We start from the raw sequence: 18583 nt of genomic DNA on the forward strand, positions 1-18583 counted from the left end.
GTTATATTCTTTCTAGAATTAAAATTATAAGGTTATCACTACCTAAAAGCAACATTCTATATATAAATATTTACAATATATATACTTTTTCAATCTCAAATTACAAGAATAGTTCTACGAGCTCATATTTAGTAATAAGAATAATTAATATATTTATCAAATGTTATCCACAGAAGTCAAGAATTTAGAACGAAAAAGAGAAACTGAGTGAGAGATCTTGAATAGTCTGAGAGAGAAAAGAGAGAAAAGTTAGAGAGAAAAAAAAGTTAGAGAGAAAAAAGTCGCGACGGTTCTTACCTCCGGCCGACGGTGAAGGTTTTCTCAGCCATCGTCGGTCCGGTCGTTTTGTCGTTCAACCCTCTCCTTTAGTCTCCGTTAGTTTGGTTCCATCTGCTTTCGGCGGCGCATCTTCCTCGCGGTGGTCGCTTGGCTTTAGTTCCCGGCGTCGCATCCTCCTCGCGGTGGACGTTCGGTTCCTGCTTCCGGCGTGGCTCCTCTCCGTTAAAAGTGAACGGTCGGCTTTAGTTTTCACGGCGTATAGGCATGCTGTAGTTGTCGACGGCGTTATTAGGGTTTGGTTTGTCTTGTTCTCTTTTGTTGGTTCTCGGTGTGGGTGGCGAATCGCTTCTTTCCAGTAGGAGATCTCGGGTTCCGATGAAGCTCACTGGTGAAAGAAGGGTTGTGTTGAAGTTGGTGACTTCGATGGCGGAGGATGGGATGAGATCTCGAATGTGTCTCGACGAAGCTCCCCGTGGAAAAGTCAAGCGAAGAAAAAGGTTCGGTAGCTACGGCCTCCGGCGTTAACCGGAATGAAGATCAGGCGTACGCCGAAGAAACGGAGGTTTCTGGCGGGTCTGTTGACGGTGAGGCGTAGCGGTGTTGGTCGGGTTGGTGTGGGCGTGACGCGTGTATCCCCGAAGCGGTGGATTGAAACACGTGTCAGCAACACCTCGACTGTCGGTGGGGCATTTGGGCTTGAAAACCGGTTGGGTTTTAGGCCCATTTTGTTTATGTGTTTTGTTTTTCGGCCCGCTTGTTTATTGGGCTTTCGGACTTTGATGTTTTGGGTTTTTATCCTCTTTGTTCTGGGCTTGGACCCTTAATATATCTATTGACGGAAAAAAAAAGACAAGAATTTAGAACTGAAGATATAAAAGGAAAAGAAGAAGAATATTACTAGAAAGAAGGGTTAGAACTTACAAGCAAGTATAACTTGAGTGCTCTTTTACCCTTTTCGCAGGTCGTTTTCATAAGTTTCTCGTACATATCCTTTTGTCTTTCCATTCACTTCATTGCTCAAAGGCATCATCCGAAATATACTAACTTGCCTTCTTGTTGGTACTTTTTTTTTTGGCCAAATTTGATGCTATTTTTGTGACAAAAACAGTGTTGGTACATTTTTCAGGCTATTGTTTGCTTAAATTAAGGATAGAAAATCTGTGATCAAACAAACAAAACTGACCCAAAGTTGCAGAAAAACGATGCCGGGATAGTCAAATAAAAGCTGAGCCATAAACTGGATTCATAACCCTAGCGTATTGGTTTAAATGAATTGCTTAGTCACCCAAACTTCATCATTTTCCTGAATACTAAACAAGGACATTGCAGGGTTATTAAATCACTTTTAATATTCATGCAGGATTAAAGATGTAATGTTGAGGTTTTGGGTAACATGGTGCAACCTAGCATCAATTCCAATAGAATAATCCCTATAATTATATGCTGAAGTTATTTGGAACTTCTGTGTTGTTGACACGTATATTAATTATAATTATGGCTATTATTTAAGTTCCTTAATTAATATATTCTTTAAAAGAACACTTAAAAGTTATAAAAAAATATCTAGTGTTACTTGATTATTTTAGGTTGATACATTTAACTCAACCACTAAGGTTTCTCCAAGTGTCTAGGAGAATTATACATCCGATCTTACACTAATCTTTGTTGTCGTAATATAAGATTCGTTGGATTCCACCTAAGGCAGTATGGCAATAAAATAAACTATAGAAATATACTAAATAATTAATTTTAAGATGTTTTTGGTCTTTGTGCGTCACCATGGGACAGGTGGTCTTATAGTTCTATCTCTTAGATATTTTAAAGATTATTTGCAATAAGCAACTACTTCGGAGATAATATAGGAAGACTAACTTTCGAAAAAGAGGTAATTTCTTATTTTGTAGTTATCATCGATGGTTGAGAACATTAACTAATACTCAAAAATTTACGATTCAATTTAGCGAAACACGCTGAACATATTATTGAGTGAAACTTAAGGGGAATTTTCAAAAATACCACTTTCAAGGTACCATTATTCATCTTTACCACCACTAAAGACATATTTTCAATAATACCTTATTTATTAAAATGGTAAAGACTCTTGTATCTTTGTTTTTATATGTTTTTCAAAATTCTAATCCCAAATTCTAATTCCTAAACCTCCAATTCTAAACCCTAAACCCAAAATCTTCAACTCTAAACCCTAAACCCTAAACTATATACCCTAAATTCAATATCCTAAACCCTAAACCCTAAAGTCTAAACTATAAACCCTAAATCCTTAACTCTAAACCCTAAATCTTAAACTCTAAACCCTAAACTATATACCTTAAACCCTAAAATATCAAATCTAAACCCTAAATCCTAAACATTTAAATCTAGACCCTTCATTAAAAGTAGTGGTAAAAGTGGTTAGTGTAAACATGAAAAGTGGTACTATGAAAATGGTATTTTTGGCAATTTCTCCTAGATAATTGATTTGGGTAATTTTGTTCTAGTCGTCTTCTAATCAATTTTAATAAATTTAAATTAAAAAACTTGTAATAAGTGCTCTCGCTTGTTATTTCCTTTTAAATATTATCATATGGTTTCAAAAACCGCTGTTTAACGTTTCCATCTTCTCCCTAGTCGAAAAGCTAGTCTAGTGTGAACTAATGGTGAAACAGAAACTTGAATACGAGTATTTGTTTTGATGTGATCAGCTATATTAGTAGCTAATTAGCACTACGAACATTAAAATAATCTCTTAACTAGGGTCAGATTTAGGGTTTCTCATGCCTACCGTGACCGACTGACCGATCCACTTGTTAGTCAAAGATACTAAGTCTTTCAAAGCTAAAATAAGTTAGATCATCAAATCGGCATATCTGCTTTTTCTGCAAAATGAAATATGATGATTTGAATTAGACGATGACACAAAACTACACTAACAAAAACCACAATATGTTACATGTCTTGATCTAAAATCATCATTTTTAACTGTTCGGATGAATTTTAAATATTTCATATTATTATAAAGTTTGAGGAAACTATCATGAAACTTTGAAGGTTAGCCAGAAAACTTTGAGGCAGCAAACTAAAACCTAAGTTAAAGCCAGAGACGATCAAGTATTTCTAAAATATCATGTTGATATCAACAGCTAGCAGATGTGCATTTGTGAGGATTTCCAATTGTTCAAATCTATATTAGCAACATTTTTGTATTGTTAGATGTTTGAACCCCGTATTAAAGGTGTAGATTCTCTCTAACTTCCGAGGCTCACAAGATTTTTGTTTTACGAATATTTTAATCAGATTTGTTAGCAATGCAAATCTATGATTTTTAATGAAATATCAGAGTTGCAGATGCGAAAGTACCTCAACGGTTCAGAGACTACGGACACAAAGACGTGCCTGTAAAACGTCAGCATTTTCATTCACTGATAATCAGTTTTAATCCGACATTATTAATCAGTTTAGTTAACTGAATCATCTATAAAATATTTGTCGTTGGAGATCATTTTAAACTCCTTGTTTCGTGCGGGTTTTGTATTATTATGACTTTTGTACTTCAAAGACATGTTTAGCGGCTAAGCATGTGATTCTGCTAAGATATGCTCTTAGAATAAGATTTTCTTTAATGTCTTATCAGGAGAAAGCTTTGTTTTTCTTACACAAAAGTTATATGCATTATCAGTCGAAAAATATTACCAACTTACGGTAAAAAAACTGTTGGAATAGAGTAAGAGTATAGTTGATGAGAATTGCTACTTATTCTATTTTTTTTCTTGCCTTCCACCAAACAATTTGTGTAAATTTTGAGTTGAGTTTTAAATATCCATAATCTTATTTATATACATGCTTTTATCCGTACTTAGCGTATGTACAGTGTAGTCGTCATAACTGGTAACGCCTGTACGTAAGAAAAAAGTTGCAATAGTGATCTGTAACCGCGTAAGATGCAATTTGGCAAGTGTTTACTTTGATCAAATCATCGTGTTCTTTTGATTTAATTTTATAATATTTTTGAAATTTTTATGTATTTGCCTCCTTTTTGGTGAATTTTTAATTTGTTGTCGATCAAAGATAAAGTTTGCGCGATTCTGTGAAACTATTTTTAGTATAATAATGTTGTTCCTATCTTAAGTTGAAAGTGCAAGATGTGTACTTGACAAAGCCAATAAGGTTCTAGAACGTCGTTTTATTGTTGTTCTCATCATAGCTTAAAACATTTTTTTCCCAAAAAAAAACAATATACAAAAATCAGTATAAAGATAGTAAGTACTCACAACCCCTGACCAACCTTGTTTGTGATCCTATCTGTGACTGTGGATTGTAGATCTAGCATTTTGGTTACAGATAAACTTAGGGACACTGAATCCTTTTAATATTAAAACTTATGAGGTTGTGATACTTACGTTTATTAGTTTAAAGAAAAATGATTACTGACTATAAAAGATATTGGATAGTGCATGGTTGGTGGTATATCAACAAAATTAATGCATATTGATATACATAAAGAAACACATAAATATTTTGCAAACTAGGTTAAAGAGATTTTCTGATGGAATCAATTATTTACTGGAATAAATTAAATTTACCAATAAAACCTCAAATCTTATACTGCCAGAAAGGTAAACCCAATCCGAGACAATTCTTATAGATCAAAAATGATAAAGTACATCATCTTCTTTTCCTTTGATATCTCTTTTATAGTCTTTGCTCGTTGAAAATCATGTAAAAGCTTCGTCAACTTCTTGTAATGTGATTCCATGGAAAAGCTTCTCTAATGACTGTTTGCGAGTTTCGCTTTATGTCGTTGAACCCGCTGGCCATTTTTCACCCAGAAACACTTTACGAATATGTGTCCACAAATCATGAGCCGCTTTATGATGAGATAACAAACTGCTTAAACCGGGTTCTATATATCGTAGCTTCATCCATGATACCACTATCTCATTATCGTCCATCAATCATCAGTATTGTATGAGTCTTCAGCAGGTTTAGGGATGGGCCCCGAATCAAATGAAATCTCCTTTTTGTAGAAGATGATTAAGAGTTTCACTAGAGTATATAAAATATAAGCATATAGTTTTGTTGCAATTGCACATAAATATTCTCACATTTTGTTTATTATAAACATATAGTTATATTTTTAAAAATAAACAAACGTATAGTTATTGCGGCTATATACGTTTGTTCTGAATCCTAATCACTAAATTATTAAAGTTTTCTTTAATATAATTAAGAATGTTATAGTCTTATAAATTTCGGATCCAGCCGTGAATATGAAAGACAATCTTCAGTAGACCCACGATCCACTTGATAGTAATAATGTTTCAAATTGATGAAGCGTGGACAAACACTTACTGAATCTTTAGAGACCTATTAAATCGTACCGTCTTAGAACATAGGCTTTTTTACCACAGCTCTTTTTTTTTTGTCACTGCCACAGCTCTTTCTTTAGTGGCGATGTTATACGGTCGAAGAATAAATTCAACCCATAATATATATAGTTTCTTATTATTCTATAAATACATCGGTATTATTGCTATATCAGTTAATTAATTAGTTTATTGTATTACACTTTCCCTTTAATCTTCCATCAAAAGAACGATTCCCATAAAGAATATTAAGTACAAGTTGATCGAGTTAATCGCACTTAAAAGTGTTTTACTACAAGTCTAGATTAAAATTGAAATTATTCCGACATGATCAGACACCATCTTATTTAATACTCCCTCTGTTTTATTATAAATGTCATTTTAGACTTGTGCACACGGATTAAGAAAGCATTTAATTTTGTATATTTTCAATATAAAAACATCATTACCGGTACAATTCAACCAATAGAAAAATAGAATGAAGAATAAAGTTAATAAATTTTGCATTGAAACTTTAAAACGACACTTATTTTGCAACGAAAAAAATTCTCTAAACCACACTTAATATGAAATGGAGGGAATATGTATCAATAAATATGGGAATGTTTGAATTGATATACTTCTTATCTAATTTCTTTTTCCTCATCATCAAGTAAGTGGTCTTCTTTTAAAGTTATGGAAAGCAGGAGACGAACCTTTTAGAACCTGTGTTCTCATGCTAGATAATAGAGAATAAACGATAAAGAAACAACATAAACAATAATGCTATCAGAATTCAGAAGAATAAACCTTTTCTCTGGAAAGAACATTAGGTAACATAGTACAACTTATATAGCATAATAACTGTAGTAGTATGAAAGGCAGTCATAATCATGCTAATCTTTAGGATGAATTTAACTTTACATCACCGGCCTAGCGTTATGTCGATTGTGTATTTTTGTTTTGTTTTGATAAATGTCGATTTCGTGTCTTTAATAGATGATATAGGCTTTTTGAGTCCAAAGCAAACGTCATGGTTAATTTGTCCGGGCACAAAGAAAACTAGAGAATTTTAATAAACTTTGGACGTAAATTTAATATAGTAGATTTGAAAAATAATATTATCCATATCTTAGACATACGAGACCACAAAAAATATATTCGATCAAAATCGAAGAGTTTCAAGTTCTTATATAGTTTTGTGTATGTCAGTGACTCGGTGTTATATTTTCATCCATAAAAGATGGCCAGTTAGTAAAATTTCCAGTGCACAAAAAGAAGTATAATAAAATCTTCATATCTTATAAAGGTTTTCATACCAACTGAACTTTTTTATTAATTTATTTTTCTAATTAATTTATATTTTAAATATGCTAGTTAAAAGATAAAACTATTAAAAATATTAATTAGAAATATATAATGTTAATTTACATAGATTAAATTTTAAATTTTATTTTATTAAAAATATAATATTATTCTATTAATATTTAAATCTTTTAAGACTATTAGAACCAAAGATGAAAAGCATAAAATTATATTTTTAGAAAAAAATAAAGTTACACTTTTTATAAAAAAATTAATTTAAATGATATTTAATATGAAACATAAATGATATTAGATTTGATACAAATGGATATTAAAAAAACAAGACACAAAATTAATGATCGAGCAAAAGGCTTAGGAATTCATGAATATACATGATGAATATTTTCATATATCCATGCTTGTAACATATATTTTAGGCAAAGATTCAAAAAAAAAACGTATATTTTAGGGAAAACACATCAATTCTGAAGTTTCCTTACTATGTGTCTCTATGTCTCTATATCGGTATCTTTTAAATAATTTGGAAATTTGGATCAATTTTGCAAATTAAGGACCACAAAGATTTTTTTTAATCAAAACAGAAAGTCTAGGACAAAAAGTAAGATTGGATATCTATACAAAGTAATTAAGCAAATGCAATGCATCCAAAGTAATTAAGTAACTGGACAGCAAATCCAGTTTGGCTGTTAAACACTAAAGACCAATCCACCTTAAGCTGCCTTTTTTACTTTGACGAAACCCATTTCTTATTTGTAAATAGATATATTATCATTACTCAAGTAATTGCTCTAAAGCTTATACCTAACAAGTAACACCCTTTTAGTTTACTTTTGCTTACCTCAACTCAATTTGTTGAAAGAAACGCTACGTTGTCTTTTCCATGTCTCCAATGGATTGGAAAGCTTGAGAGAGATATGAGTCATCCAATTTTAGAAGATGAGAGATGTAGAGTAGAAGTGAAAGGCTTGATGAGGTTGGGGATGGTGGGGTTTCATGTATCATCATCATCTTGCGCACGAGTGTCAAAACAAATCTTTTTTCCTTTTGCCAAAACAAATCTAGTTAGTTTATATAATTAGTGTTGGTAGGCAAATTCTTACATCAAACTTCTAAATCTCACTTCTTCTTTTTGCATAAAGTGGGGTCTGTCGCATGAGATGATGCTCTGATAAAAATTTCAGGTCCTTTTAATCTAAATTAACACTAGACTTTCTTCTGTGCATTATCTCAATTTGTAACGTATAATATTTATAATTGTTTGACGCTTAATAAATGTTTGTATATGTATAGATTTGTTCATATTGTACTGTTGGTGGATGTTAACTGTTTATTATATAAGTCATTTTCTATTCAAGCTAACTATTTATATATTGGGTTTGTTTATAAATCTTAAAAATTTTTATGCTTGTATGAATTAATACATCTATTTTCCTAGATCAAATATTTTATGGTAAAAATCATATTCTGACAATAAATAGGTATAATATTTATTTTACATGTCAAAAGAATTCCAAAAGTACTACACTTATAAACTTTATTAATTTGATGCAATTTTTTTTAGTTTACTTTTATTCTTATTATTCAAATATATTGGTTTACATTATTTTTACAGGTAAAATTTAACTTAGCTACTTTTCCTAATAGAGAAAATTCGGTAAATACTCTTTCTAAATTTTGTTAAGATTTTAATTTCCAAAATTTTAGCTGTCTAGTTAATAACTTAACTAACTTTTTCATTCTAATATACAAATTTTTAAAAATTGTTCATATTTTAATATCCGGAATATCTCTATTTTAATAAAAAAACTTATTAATTGTAAATTATTAATATAAATAAGTTTCAAATAAATTTAAAAAATATCAAAAATTCACAAACAAAACTAACTAAGTTTTGGATAATTTTGAACTGTGTGATAAATTTTTAAATTGCTAATTTTAGTTTGTATTTGAAATAGAAAATAATATTTATATTACTTCAAAACTATTTATTTAAAAATTTATACTTTTTTCCCTAAATAAAAGAAAATGATCCTCGAGATGCTCCATAGTCCATAGTTTTCCTCTCTGGTCAATGGCTGCGTGTGAAAAAAGCCCAAAGCAAACAGCAGAAGTGTCCTTGTGTCCAACACTTGACCTTAATATCCAGAGAAATGAAATGAAATAGAGCCCAGGAGAAAAACACTAAACAGAGCAGCAAACATTCACGGGGTTGTTTAAGTAACAATTCAAAATAGCAGTAGCAAATCCGTAAATCCATAAGTAATTCAGGGACCTGCAAATACGATAAAACTAAAAAAACGAAACATCTTCTTCTCTTCTCTCGGCTTTGCTCAGCCACCAGACACACACAACTTCTTCTCTCTTCTTAGACATCCTTCACACACAAAAACATGTCCACCACATTACTCAGAACAATCCAACCAAACCACTTCACACTCCTCGGAACCGCCTTGTTCAGAAGAAACAGAACAACAACAACGAGCCGTCACATCTCCGTTCGATGTCTCGGGAGCCAAACCGCCTCCTCTCAACCAAGAACCGCCCCAAAAAACCACGGAAGCAACAAGCTGGACGAGATTCTCAGAGACTACGAAGCCGTGATCGGGATAGAGACACACGTCCAGCTCTCCACATCCACAAAGGCCTTCTGCACCTGCCCCAACACCTACGGCTCCAAACCGAACACGAGCATATGCCCCGTCTGTATGGGATTACCCGGGGCTCTGCCCGTCCTGAGCTCGAAAGTTGTCGACTTTGGCGTCCGATTGGGTCTGGCTTTGAACTGTGGTCTCTCTCTCAAGTCAAAGTTCGATAGGAAGCAGTATTTTTACCCTGATCTGCCTAAAGGCTATCAGATATCTCAGTTCGATGTCCCCATTGCGTCTGGTGGTTACGTGGATGTGGATATTCCGTTAGAGTTTGGTGGTGGGCATAGGAGGTTTGGGATCACTAGGGTTCATATGGAGGAAGATGCTGGCAAGTTGCTCCATTCAGACACTGGAGATTACTCTCAGGTTGATTTGAATAGAGCAGGAGTTCCTTTGCTTGAGATTGTGTCTGAACCTGATATGAGAAGTGGGATAGAAGCAGCTGAGTACGGTAGCGAGATGCAGAGGATTGTGAGGTATTTGGGAGTGAGTAATGGGAATATGCAAGAGGGCTCTCTTCGTTGTGATGTTAATATCTCTATCCGTCCCATTGGCCAAGCTCAGTTTGGCACCAAGGTCTCTTCTTTCTTTCAAGTCATTGGCATTTTCATGTTGGATGATTCAGAGTTTATGTTGTTTTTTTGCAGGTAGAGATAAAGAATCTGAATGCGTTTTCAGCTATGAGCAGGGCGATTGACTATGAGATAACAAGACAGGCACTTCTATACAACCAGGGTCAAGCCGACCAGATTGTAACCGAGACTCGTCTTTGGGACGAAGGAGCTCAGGTCCTAAGCTTTCATTACGTTGTTCTGTGATCCATATCCATCAGCAACTAACTTGGGAGTATAAATGTTTCAGAAAACAGTAACAATGAGGAAGAAAGAAGGGCTAGCTGATTACCGCTACTTCCCAGAACCAGATCTTCCTGAAGTGATCCTCACCCAAGAATACGTTGATAGCATCCGTGCCTCTTTACCGGAACTTCCTGAGGCAAAGCGCAGGAGGTATGAGGCAATGGGTTTAGGTATTCAAGATGTGCTTTTCCTTGCCAATGACGTCAGTGTAAGTTCCTATCTGCTCAAAAAGGAAACTACTAGTGAAAGAAAAAGAGTTGGAACTTTCTTATCACTGTTGTTTGAATGAAATGGGGGTTTAGGTTGCAGAATATTTCGATCAAGTGATTGGTAAAGGTGCTGATGTTAAGTCGGCAGCAAATTGGCTGATGAGTGATATAGCCGCTTACTTGAAAAATGAGGAACTTTCTATCAGTGATGTCAAACTTACTCCTCAAGAGTTGGCTGAGCTGATAGCTGCAATCAAAGATGAAACCATTAGCGGAAAGATTGGTAAACAGGTCAGTTCAATCTTAAAAAAATGTATCAACTTTTTGGTTTGGATCAATGTGATTTACTTCCTGTTTTTTTGGCAGATTCTGTTTGAGCTATTGGCCAAAGGTGGAACTGTTCAAGGAATGATTAAGGAAAAAGACTTGGTTCAGGCAAGTCCATAGCTATTCCACAAAGTGTGGTCATAAAAGGAAGTTAGATATTGGTTAGTACATAGCTGATGTTTTGCTTATGTGTGACGTATGCTGCAGATAACCGATCCTGTGGAGATTGAGAAGATGATTATGAAGGTGATCTCCGAATCCCCAAAGCAACTTGAGCAGTACCGAAGTGGGAGGACCAAGCTTCAAGGCTTTTTTGCTGGCCAGGTATGGCAGATACAATCAGCCTTTTGCTTGATAAACTTGTAATAATCAGTTTCAAACTGATATGTTTTTTTTTTTATATAATTGTTCAGGTAATGAAAATGTCAAAAGGTAAAGCAAACCCTGCTTTGCTTAACAAGATTCTCCTGGAGAAGCTCGATGCCAAGGAGTGATGATTGATTAAAACGCACAAAATTGGAGATGCGATTAGTGAAAGTGTTGTATTGAGTTAAAACGGTTGTTCTTTAGAAATTTTTTGTTGAATTTGTTAAGTTTCACAGAGTCTTGTAATGGCAATACAATGCACAATGAATTGGTACAGATGATTCTGTTGGAACATGAAATAAAAAAGCTTAGATTTTGCAATTTCCATGTGAATGCAAGGAACAGAGAAGCTATAGATGACTTAGAGAGAGCATGTGATAGTAATATATTCATATCACTAGAGTGAACTTTATTAATACAAACGCCTAGAGAGAGTCTTAATAGTGGAATTAACAGAAAGAAAAGAATATCACAAAAATCAGAGGATGTTTGTAAACATGTCAGATTCTTTCTTGCGATAAAGTATCTTCCCAAACATGTCTTTCAGCTTCTCATGGCGAACCATCTCGTCAAGAATTTTATCTTCCGAAACAACTTCGTTTTCAATCAGCTTATCCTCCTCGTTGGTAGGAGTGAAGACCATTTCTGATATACGATGTTTCTTGTTTTGTTTACAGTACTTGTCCCACTCAGTTGTGCCTTTAACCATGAGATGGTAAGTGTACACAACCCTCTTCTGACCAATCCTGTAAGCTCGACTTATGGCTTGCCTCTCGACAGAAGGGTTCCAAACAACATCAAGGAGCACAACTCTGGAAGCTCCGACAAGATTAATACCTTCGGAACACGCTCCTGTTGACGCCAGTAGCACTTTGGATTTGCTGTCTGGTTTGTTGAAGTTGTTGATCAGACGCTGCCTGAATTTCTGTTGGAGTTGACCATGCATATACAGAATCTCTTCTCCTTCAGTCCAGCCAAACACTGCATTGAGCTGGTCCCTGATCAGTTCTAGAGTGTCAAGGTGTTGGCTAAACACCAAGACTTTCTCTTTCACTGTTTCACTGAACCGGATGAAGTCGATCAGGAACCTCGTTTTCGCACCTTCCTTTGAGTCAAGCGTAAGGCTCTCCAGGCTTTTCAATATTAATGGCCCAATGGTTAAACGTTCCTTGTTGGTCTGCTTGCGTCCCAGATACAGAGACGGGTGTACTGAAACAGCTGAAAGCTTGTGCTCCAGCTCAAGCGTGTTTTGAGAATGGTCAATTCTCTTCAGGATTTTCTCCTGTTGAAAAGGAGCGTTCAACACTACAACACAGTCTCTTAGACCTGGAAGGCTTTCTCGAAGGATGTTCCCTTTGTGGACATGAACAAAAGGAGCAATCATGTCCTTAAGCTCCGCGATTCCAATTTCTTCATCGAACCTCCCGTTTTTGCCTTCTTGGCTCAGCCTTGTAAGATCATGTAGCCTAGAAGAGATCTTTTCTGTGTAAGCTGGTCTCGTCAGGCACAAGACGTTAGAAAGCTCCTTGAAGTTGTTCTGGAACGGTGTCCCTGAGAGAATGATACGCTTCTCTGTTTTCACTTCAGTGAGAACTTTCCAGATGCAACTATTGTGGTTCCTAGGAGTGTGGCCTTCGTCAAGGACCAGCAGCCCCGGCATGTCTAGCAACATCTTTCTAACCTTTTGCGTTTCCCCAGCGGCGCGCTTCTTCCCAGCGAGCTTCTCATACAGACTGTAGCTGATTCCAAGAATGCTTTTCTTGTTCCTCCAAGAACATAGCTTAACCATACGGACAGAATCCTTGTTGCCTCTATTGTGCTTATTCCCCTTAGCTGATGGGTTCTCTTGCCCTGACAACTCTTGATTACTCATGTTATAAAACGGAATGTTTGAATTCCATTTCTTGAACTCTTCTTCCCATGTGAGCAGCAAACTTGCAGGAGCTATGACCACGGGATGGCTATCTGGAAACTGTTCTAAGTACGACTGAAGAAACACGATGGTCAAACGCGTCTTACCAGTTCCAGGAGCATGAGAAATAATGCATCCGCCACTTTCTTTTACCACTGAGCTTTTTAACTCGTCAAGTTTTGTTGTCCCAGCTAAGTTCTTCCACATAAACTCGAAGCCTTCTTGCTGGTGTGGGTATAGAGTATCTTTGATGCCAGGGATGTACTCCCAGACAGTTCCCTTTATATTTTTCAAAGACGCCACGTTGCTGTTGTGGTCTGACGCTTCCAAATCAAGGCTGTCAAGTAAAGGGTCACCCTTTTTGTTCCGACATGTCTTCTTGTCGTAATCACGATACTTGTCATTGTTGTTAACATAAGCGCGATACTTGTCCTGCGCGGGATGCAGAGAAACGAACATGTTAAGTACTGTGTGTGATCATGAAAAGAGAATCAACGAATATTACAATCTCCTACCATGGCAGGTGAAACATCTTTCATCTCAACGGAGACATAAGAGCAGTAGCGGCATTTCATACCAATTTCCTCATCAAGGACGAAATCATGCTTCCCGTTGCTACATGACACATCTCCATCCTGATACATCAAAGAGAAAAAGATTCAGCTTCATGCCTTAACAATGCTAATAGAAGATTAAGTAGTCTTACTTTAAAATAAGTAGATGAGTGTACTCCTTCCAATGATAAAGCTAAGGCCATATCTTGCCACAACCTGTCTATTTCTTTCTCCTCTTCTGTTTTCTCAACTGGCTCAGACTCCTCACAACCAAATCTCAGGTTTAAGGGAGGCGAAACCCACGGGTTTTCCCCAACATCAAAACTCTCATCCAACCCACGAAACGAATCTCCTAGCAGATCAACCACATTCCAGTGCTTCTTCTTTTTCTCCCTACGGAATCTCCTTCGTTTCCTCTGTTCATGTACCTTCTCAGAAGTCTTCCGCTTTCCCTGACTACATACTCTTTTACTCCGGCTCTTCTTCTTGACTGTAGCAGTGTGTGTGGCTCCAACAAACTCATCGTCCTCAGAACAATTGAAAGTGTAATCAGATGAGTCAGACTGATCACTATCGTCATCTTCACTACATACTTCAGTTCCTAAGTATTCTATATAAGCTTCTTCGTCGTCAGAACTAGACCTAAGACTCATAACCTCATCACCAGTCGCTGAAATCTTCTCCTCCCCCATCAAATTAGCATCATCCACACCCAAATCACAAGCCCTATCAACATCTTCTTGCTCCCTCGGCAAAGTTCCGAGAAAAACAACATCATCATGACGTTTCTCCTCAACCATCAAATCATCAACATGTTCTTGGTCTCTCGGCAAAGTTCCGAGAAAAACAACATCATCATCATCATCAACATCACCATCATGAGATTTCTTCTCACCAATCAAATCCACGTCATCCACTGCCAGATCACAAAAAACATCTCGATCAGGCGATTTAGGCTCTAAACTAGGCTCTATATCTTTGTTACCTTCCGGATAGATTGTTCTGACGAATTCGACATAACCATTATCATCACAAGGTTTCTCCTCGCCACAAGCCCTATCTGACTCTGAACTAAGAGCTATCACCGAAGGTGAACCTACATTATTGTCATCCTCCTTCTCTCGCTTACCTTTCGGATAGATAGTTCCGACGAACTCGACGTCATCGTCATCCTTGCTCTTCTTTTTCCGGCGCCGTTTCGGCGAACAAGAATCATCGCGCAAGGGCACCCCTCTCTTCCTCTGCCTCCCTTTTCTACTCTTAGATTGATCCGCGGCGGACGAAATCCCCTTCGATCGATTGAGAAGATCGTTCAAGTAAGATTCCGTCCTCGAGCGAGTTCTTCTGCCGACGCAACTAGTCATATCCATGGCTGATGATGAAGGAGTGAAATCGAAAACCCTAGCAGAGAAGAGTCATGCAGCAATCTTCTCTTCTTCTGTGTGCCTTTGGCGGTAACGATTTTTAACTTTAATTATCTCGAAAAACGTTGAAAAAGGGTTTGGGACTTTGAGTGGATCATCCTATGGGGTTTATACTGCAATATTGGAAACAGTGAGGGGTACTTGTGAAAACTCATTGGGAGCTTTTTACTAATTTTGCGGTTTTATGTAGCTTCTCGGATAAGTTTCCTTCACTCCCATTGGTGGGAGATTTTGATTGATACAAAATATTCGGAGTTATAGTTCCAACTGGTTGTCAGGCAGCATTGGCATCTTTTATTGGTCCAAATATTAATTCTTCCTATATTTTCTTATTACTACTACTTTTTTACTGAGGATAATCAGGGATCCTCTCATTTTCAAAATTTTTAATAGAATTTAGGAAATGCAGAATTATTTAAATAATACAACAAAAACTAAAGAGCTAAAAAAGAATTTAAAATATTTGTAATCCATTTTGTTTTGTAGTATAAATTTACTTTGGGTGTATTCTTTAAAAACAATTGGTTTTAGTTTAGATTGGATTGGGATAAATATAGTGGACAAATATCCGTAAAATTTAATTCGATTAGTTATTCATTTCAGCTTGATCTAAAAAAATTGGATATCCATAAATTTAGGAATCGAAATAAATACTAAAATTCAATATATGTTAGAGACAGAGCAAATCGCGAATATTCATTTTGGAAAAAACAGATATCCGGATCCGATAATTAATATACATATGCATATAATTTTATATTACTATATAATTTTAGTTATTTATTCAACTAAATTAATTATTTAGTCATTAACTTTTAAGTATGTAGTTTTAAAATAATTTGTAAAAAAATATTATTATTTATATTTAATTTTTCTTTTTCTTTAATATTTTCCAAAATTAAATTTTTATTATTTTTACCGGATCGACGGATCGAATTGGACATTCGATAAAATAAACAGATTTTCTAGATATCAATAACAATAAATATCCAGAAAGTAACGGATTGAATCGAATCGAAGAATCGATTATTCGTGCGGAAATGATAAGATCATGTATATCCTTTAAATTCTAGGGACCAACTTCAAAATCTTAAAAAAATTAACATTTAGTCTAATCAAAAACTTATTTAAATTATTTAAATAAACATATGAATATTTTTTTTATTGATTATAATTTAATATTTGCTAACCTTTTTCACTATAATGAGAATTAGAATTATGTTTCATTTTGTCTTAGTTTCTTACTATATGATGATATGAGAAATGACAGCTTGTTCTAATGAAATCGATTATTTAGTTGGCAAAAGAAATGAAACGGTATTGGACGAAATGAGAATACTATCCCCAGTCCCCCACGCGTTGATCTGTTTTAGCTCTTTTCCTCTGATTTTGGTTTGAATCCGTAAAAGATAGTTTCCACGTCCGTGATTTCGATTTCAAATCCCCAAAACTCCTTCGAATTTGTGTTCTCAATCTCTTCGCTTTTCCTTATTGAATTTGAGATCTGAGAGACACCAGATCCGGAATAGGAAGAAGAAGAAGAAGAAGAAGAAGAAGAAACAATGCAAGCAAGACATGGACACTCGTCGTATCGAGATCGGACGGACGAGTTCTTCGGCGTCGTCGAAACGCTGAGGAGATCGATTGCTCCGGCCGCGGCGGCGCCGAATAATGTGCCGTACGGTGGTGGTGGAAGAAGAGACGATCCGAGATCCAACGCAGTTATGCAATCGGAGTTCAACAGAAGAGCTTCTGTGATCGGTTTAGCTATCCACCAGACATCCCAGAAACTCTCCAAACTCGCTCAACGTAAGTTTCTTAACTCCGCTCATTCATCATCACTGAATCTGGATGACGTGACTTCCTTAGGTAGTTAGAACGATCTCTTTTGAAACAAGAAGCTCATTGATGAATCTGGATGACGTGGCTTACTTCATTTTAGTCCTCCTGAGCGTACCTGAGATCTGAGCCCTAACCGAAAAATTCGAATCCATACTCGATCTCAGAACTTTTGAGAGCATGGATAATGTTTCTTTCATTTATAGTAGAAATGAATTTTATTTGTTCACACACACTCTTGAGTAGAGATAGTTTTTGTTAACTTTTGTGAGTCATTTGGTTGCGAAATCAGTGGCAAAGAGGTCATCTGTTTTTGATGATCCAACCCGGGAGATAGGAGAGCTGACGGCGGTAATCAAACAAGAGATCTCTGGACTAAACACTGCGCTGCTTGATCTTCAAGCTGTACGCAACTCTCATAATGACGAAAGGAACATCTCTAGAGACACAACTACTCACTCTGCCACCGTTGTTGACGATCTCAAGAATCGCTTGATGGACACTACCAAAGAGTTTAAGGATGTTCTTACTTTGAGAACCGAGGTTAGCTTCAAACCACTCTTTTATTATAATTTTCTTTGTAATATGATGTTAAACTGTGAGCTCTGGTGTTTGCAGAACATGAAGATTCATGAAAATAGAAGGCAAAGATTCACGAATAACCCTTCAAAAGAATCAACAAACCCATTTGTTCGCCAGCGCCCTTTGGCTTCTAAGCCTGCACCTAGTCAACCTGCTCCTCTTCCATGGGCAAATGGCTCTCCTTCATCGTCATCTCAGTTAGTCCCAAGGTAAATGCACTGCTCATCCGATAGCCACAGTTTCTAAATAGAACTTACCCCAGTTTCTAAATAGAACTTACCTCATTTTACAGGAGACAGGGAGAGGCTGAATCTTCTCCATTGTTGCAGCAGCAGAGTCAACAACAACAACAACAGATGGTCCCGTTGCAAGACACTTATATGGAGAGCCGCGCAGAAGCTCTACACAATGTGGAATCAACAATTCATGAGCTAAGCAATATCTTCACACAACTAGCAACCATGGTTTCTCAGCAAGGGGAGATCGCTATCAGGTTCGTCAACACCAAACTATCTCGTAAAAAGATCACCGAATATTTTGTGGAACGTGAAGTCATATATAATATGTTGTTGGTTTGTACTACAGGATAGATCAGAACATGGAAGATACATTGGCGAATGTGGAAGGCGCACAGAGCCAACTGGCTAGGTATCTCAACAGTATATCGTCAAACCGATGGCTCATGATTAAGATTTTCTTTGTACTGATTGCATTTCTCATGGTTTTCCTCTTCTTCGTGGCCTAATACTGAGATTTTTTTTTTTAAAAAAAGAAAAATACGATTTTAGCAGAGTTTCAAACATATAGACATGGTTCTCTTTCTCTGTCGTATTGACATGTAAAGACTACAAGAGAAAGGGATCTTTATGCTCTCTGTTCAGATTAGTGGGGATTTATATATTACCACTTGCCGTGCAG

At 36.0% G+C, this 18583-nt stretch overlaps 3 protein-coding genes across 6 annotated transcripts; 2 read left to right on the forward strand and 1 right to left on the reverse strand.

Annotated features, from left to right (window-relative positions):
• Positions 1 to 9250: 9250 nt before the first annotated feature.
• LOC108805382 (glutamyl-tRNA(Gln) amidotransferase subunit B, chloroplastic/mitochondrial) lies at positions 9251 to 11675 on the forward strand. Its single transcript, XM_018577415.2, has 7 exons — positions 9251 to 10171; positions 10243 to 10383; positions 10457 to 10660; positions 10755 to 10952; positions 11028 to 11096; positions 11196 to 11312; positions 11402 to 11675. The coding sequence occupies exons 1-7, from the start codon at positions 9338 to 9340 to the stop codon at positions 11480 to 11482; spliced, it is 1644 nt and encodes a 547-aa protein (XP_018432917.2). The 5' UTR covers positions 9251 to 9337; the 3' UTR covers positions 11483 to 11675.
• Positions 11676 to 11723: 48 nt separating this feature from the next.
• LOC108861820 (SNF2 domain-containing protein CLASSY 4) lies at positions 11724 to 15323 on the reverse strand. 3 transcript variants are annotated; one of them, XM_056986603.1, is made up of 4 exons: positions 14950 to 15323; positions 13973 to 14736; positions 13782 to 13901; positions 11724 to 13698 (listed from the first exon to the last, which is right to left on the reverse strand). In XM_056986603.1, the coding sequence occupies exons 1-4, from the start codon at positions 15188 to 15190 to the stop codon at positions 11833 to 11835; spliced, it is 2991 nt and encodes a 996-aa protein (XP_056842583.1). In that variant the 5' UTR covers positions 15191 to 15323; the 3' UTR covers positions 11724 to 11832. The 3 variants fall into 3 exon arrangements, with proteins under 3 accessions (XP_056842583.1, XP_018491281.1, XP_018491280.1); XM_018635779.2 differs by having other exon boundaries at positions 14806 to 15323; XM_018635778.2 differs by having other exon boundaries at positions 13973 to 15323.
• Positions 15324 to 16517: 1194 nt separating this feature from the next.
• LOC108861826 (syntaxin-32) lies at positions 16518 to 18421 on the forward strand. 2 transcript variants are annotated; one of them, XM_056986605.1, is made up of 5 exons: positions 16518 to 17053; positions 17376 to 17626; positions 17702 to 17862; positions 17958 to 18158; positions 18251 to 18421. In XM_056986605.1, the coding sequence occupies exons 1-5, from the start codon at positions 16807 to 16809 to the stop codon at positions 18408 to 18410; spliced, it is 1020 nt and encodes a 339-aa protein (XP_056842585.1). In that variant the 5' UTR covers positions 16518 to 16806; the 3' UTR covers positions 18411 to 18421. The 2 variants fall into 2 exon arrangements, with proteins under 2 accessions (XP_056842585.1, XP_018491297.1); XM_018635795.2 differs by having other exon boundaries at positions 16519 to 17053; positions 17702 to 17874.
• The last annotated feature ends 162 nt before the right edge of the window (positions 18422 to 18583 follow it).

Source organism: Raphanus sativus, chromosome 5, assembly GCF_000801105.2.
Source record: "Raphanus sativus cultivar WK10039 chromosome 5, ASM80110v3, whole genome shotgun sequence".
NCBI lineage: Eukaryota > Viridiplantae > Streptophyta > Magnoliopsida > Brassicales > Brassicaceae > Raphanus > Raphanus sativus.